Below are 3,772 nucleotides of genomic sequence, written 5' to 3' on the forward strand. Positions count from 1 at the left end.
CACTGGGAGTTAAAATATGACCACTCCTGGTTTAAACTGCCATAAGCCATTTCAGCATCCTCAATAACCCAAAAACACTCCTATATTGTCCAAACCAGCCAATCAGTTGCTGAAATATTGTCCATATAGATGGGTATTAATGCTAATTGCCCAACAAATGCCAGTTTGAACCTGGCAGTTTCTATAAACAGTACATTTCTAACATAAAACTCAACATTTCTGGGTTCACGTTGCTGCCAGGTCGACTTATTGTACCGATTCTAGAGTCAAAGTCTTCTTCTGTTCTCCTGCTTCTGTAGCTCGGTGCAATCTCTGATTCAACATTTTATTAACAGTTTCATGAGGTTTAACTCCTATAATCTAAAACAAATCAGAATCCACATCAGTAGATGAAATTAAAACATTTGTTAAAGGTTGAATTTGTGAGATTTTGAACAAAATACAGCAGCAGACGACTGTTTGCTGTGTAAAGATATCAGAGAATAATAATCATTGTTTTGTTGCTTTGGCTGCGCTGCATGTTGTTGTTGTAGTCCACCTGTTTGTTAGAAGTATTCCAACTTTAGCTACTTAAATAAGTGGTTCCCAACCTGGGGGTCGGGGGTCGCTACAGCTTCACAGGGGGTCGTGAGAGAACTTAAAAAATATACACAGTAGGCCTATATCTTAGCATTTTATTCATTTCTGAGAAAGAAAACTAAATAAAATTGTATTTTTTCTTTAAGGTAAGATAGTTTAGATAAAATTAATGTTTCTTATAAAATATAAAATAGACAATTCAAACAAAGTTTCTCTCCAGTTATTGTTATTATTGAATATAATATGAAATATACATCAAATATAGTCACTTAAAGCTTATTTTACTTGATGTTTTGTAGCGTTTGTAGCATATATTGTAAAGTTCTTACCACTTTTATTGTTATTTATGTAGTCAAACAGAGTAAATAGAGCTTCAACAATCTAACTGACACATTAACTGCTTTCCTTCAGAAGAGTTTGGTTGGTTATTTTTGGACACACAAACACATAACTGCAGACACACCAGCATCCCCCAAAAATACACAGGCGATGTTGAGTAACGGTGACGGGTTTGCGTCCCGGCAGCCTCTCTCCTGTTCACCAGATAAGGTGCTTTTACTCGGCAGTGCCCGTGAACGTCGGGTCGGGTTTGTTACCGCAGACCTGAACGGCGTGCACACTAAGCCTGAACACAACAGTGTTTTTTAATGAGGAGCGCTCAGGAGAAACGGAGCCAGGAGAGGATTAATCTGTTGTTTCTCTATTTTTTATTTTTCCTCCCTCTTTTTTCTCCGTCTCTCTTCGTTATCTGGGTGTTGGCAGTTCTTCCAGCTCTTTTCTCTCCAAAGCTCTTAGTCCAGTCTGGGCTATATTAAGGCATCAATCAGTGCTCCCAGCAGTCGGCATAAATCCACTGACAGATCGAACCGCAGCGAAGCTCTGCCGCCGCCCAAATAAAAACAAGAAAGGATGTTTTCATCTCACACGCTGCCGAGTGCGTTTGAAGGCCAGCTGCTGAAGTTTGGGAGGCAGCAGCGTGTTTGATGCTGTCCTACTTTCCTCACAGTCGATTTCTTAACAGCCCAGTTTGTGGAGAGTGTAAAAAACAATGTAAAATACTGTAAAAACACAGTTAAACAAAACAAAACACTGTAAAAACAAAAGAATCTGTAAGTTTACGGGTGTTTTTACATTTATTTTACAGATTGTTTTATATATTTTTTAATTACATGGATATATTCATCAAATGACCAAGATAGCCTGTGAATTTACCTGTAAAATAACATACAATAATCATAAAAATTACAGTTTGGACTATATTAAGGCTGATTATTTGCATTATAGCACTGTTTGCCTGTATTTGTAGGTCATTTCATTGTTTTTACAGTGTAAATATCTTTAATTAATAATTAAAAAGCCAAGAAATTAGATTTTATGTCAAATTAAAGTTAAAAACTGCATATTAATCATCGTTTCTGTTATTTTACTGTAATTGTTTGGTGCTCCCGCTGTTGGATTACTACCGTTTTTAATGTTCTACGCTCTCAGCAGCGCAGTCATGGTTGGTTGTAACCTTCAGGTGATCTCTATCCTCTGTAGGTAAATCCCACCTGGCCATCGTCCAGAAGGTGAACAACGAGGGGGAGGGAGATCCTTTCTACGAGGTGCTGGGATTGGTCACGTTAGAGGACGTCATCGAGGAGATCATCAAATCAGAGATCCTGGACGAGTCTGACCTTTACAGTGAGTCAGCGCCGGTCTGGCTGCCGGCCACGGCACAGATATGACTGTCCTCGTCACACACACACACACACACACACACACTGGTATCCTCATTTACGCCTCTCATAGCTACAAGTTGCGTACGGTTTGTCTGCCTTTCTACACAAAAATACAGAAACAGAGTGATTTCACTCTCGGCTAACAGCTTACAACTGGTTAGCTTAGTTTAGCACAAAGACTGGAAAGGGAAGGAACAAAATCCATCTACCAGCACTGGACATGGAACGATATGACAATTTCATATCATAATTATCTTGTCCAAAATAATCCAGATTCACAGTATTAAATATGATTTTAACTGGATAAACATTATTTATTACTTGTATAAATCTGCATTTTTTTGTGTTTGTGCTTTTGTGAACAATTTGTGTTGATCACACTGTAACAACTACACAACGAAACCAACATCGAACAAATACTAATTTTCATTAATGTCCTTCATACTTTTATCCAGTTTCGACATTAAATTTGGTACAAAATTGTCTTAAAAAGTCTTAAATTTAACCTGCAGAAACACTGTTTTTGTTTACGTGTAAAAAAAAACAAAAAAACAATTTGTAGTTTTACATAAATCCCTGTAACACTCAAAATAGTAGTTTTTGTCCAGATTAAACAAACCAGATATAATATGTGAATATATTCTCTCTCTTCCATCAACCTTTTCTTTATTTTCCTCCTGCAGCTGACAACAGAAACAGGAAAAAGGTTGACTCGAATAAAAACAAGCCTGACTTCTCAGCCTTCAAGCCCGACGCGGACAGTAAAGTGAAGATCTCTCCTCAGCTCATGCTGGCGGCTCATCGTTTCCTGGCTACAGGTGAGCTCTGAGGCGGCGGCGGTAGTGGCGGCTGATCGCACAGCAGGCTGCCGTCATTCAGCACACTCTGGTGGATTAACACTGTGGGCTGATACCTGCTGACATTCATTCATTTTGATGGTCATTTGTATTTGAGACTGAAACTGACTGAAAAGAGGTTCTTACGTGTAAACGGTGTATCGAAGTTTAATTCTGATGCCTGTGGCCAGAATCAACACAAAGCTACACCTGGAAGCAGGTGGCACAATCTGACCCGCAGAAGCAAGTCGATGCCACAAGTTGCAGGTCGAGAGCAGCACAGAGACTGGAAAGCATTCAGTTGAAAAACAGTAATATGGAAAGGCTTTTTCAGCGTATTATTATTTTGAACATCCTGTTGTGTTCAGTGCTACGTACAGGAAGTTGTTCCTTCATCACTTACGCATTTTTTAACGTATAAAATTCCTTTATTCAGCTTTTGATCGGGATCGTCTGTAGTGTCTGCGTGCAAAGTTTCATGCAGATCAGAGTCACCGCCTAGGACGAGTTAAAAAAAGTAGCTTTAGGGGAAAAGATTGTGTTATTATATGTGATTATATTATATGTAAATGGGTGTGACGTATGTCACGAGATGCAGCTCCATTCAGGGAACACGTGGATATAAAGTTTTTGAAT

The 3,772-nt window shown here is 38.8% G+C and overlaps 1 protein-coding gene across 1 annotated transcript in view; it reads left to right on the forward strand.

Moving 5' to 3' along the window:
* LOC118332925 (metal transporter CNNM4-like) overlaps positions 1-3,772 on the forward strand; it is a 17,569-nt gene that overhangs the window by 3,135 nt on the left and 10,662 nt on the right. The window contains exons 3-4 of the mRNA XM_035668362.1: positions 2,119-2,262; positions 2,984-3,118. Of these exons, the coding sequence (XP_035524255.1) occupies positions 2,119-2,262; positions 2,984-3,118 (279 nt within the window). The remainder of the gene's footprint in view (positions 1-2,118; positions 2,263-2,983; positions 3,119-3,772) is intronic.

Source organism: Morone saxatilis, unplaced genomic scaffold (assembly GCF_004916995.1).
Source record: "Morone saxatilis isolate NCDOM2014 unplaced genomic scaffold, NCSU_SB_2.0 Contig21, whole genome shotgun sequence".
NCBI classification, from domain to species: Eukaryota; Metazoa; Chordata; class Actinopteri; family Moronidae; genus Morone; species Morone saxatilis.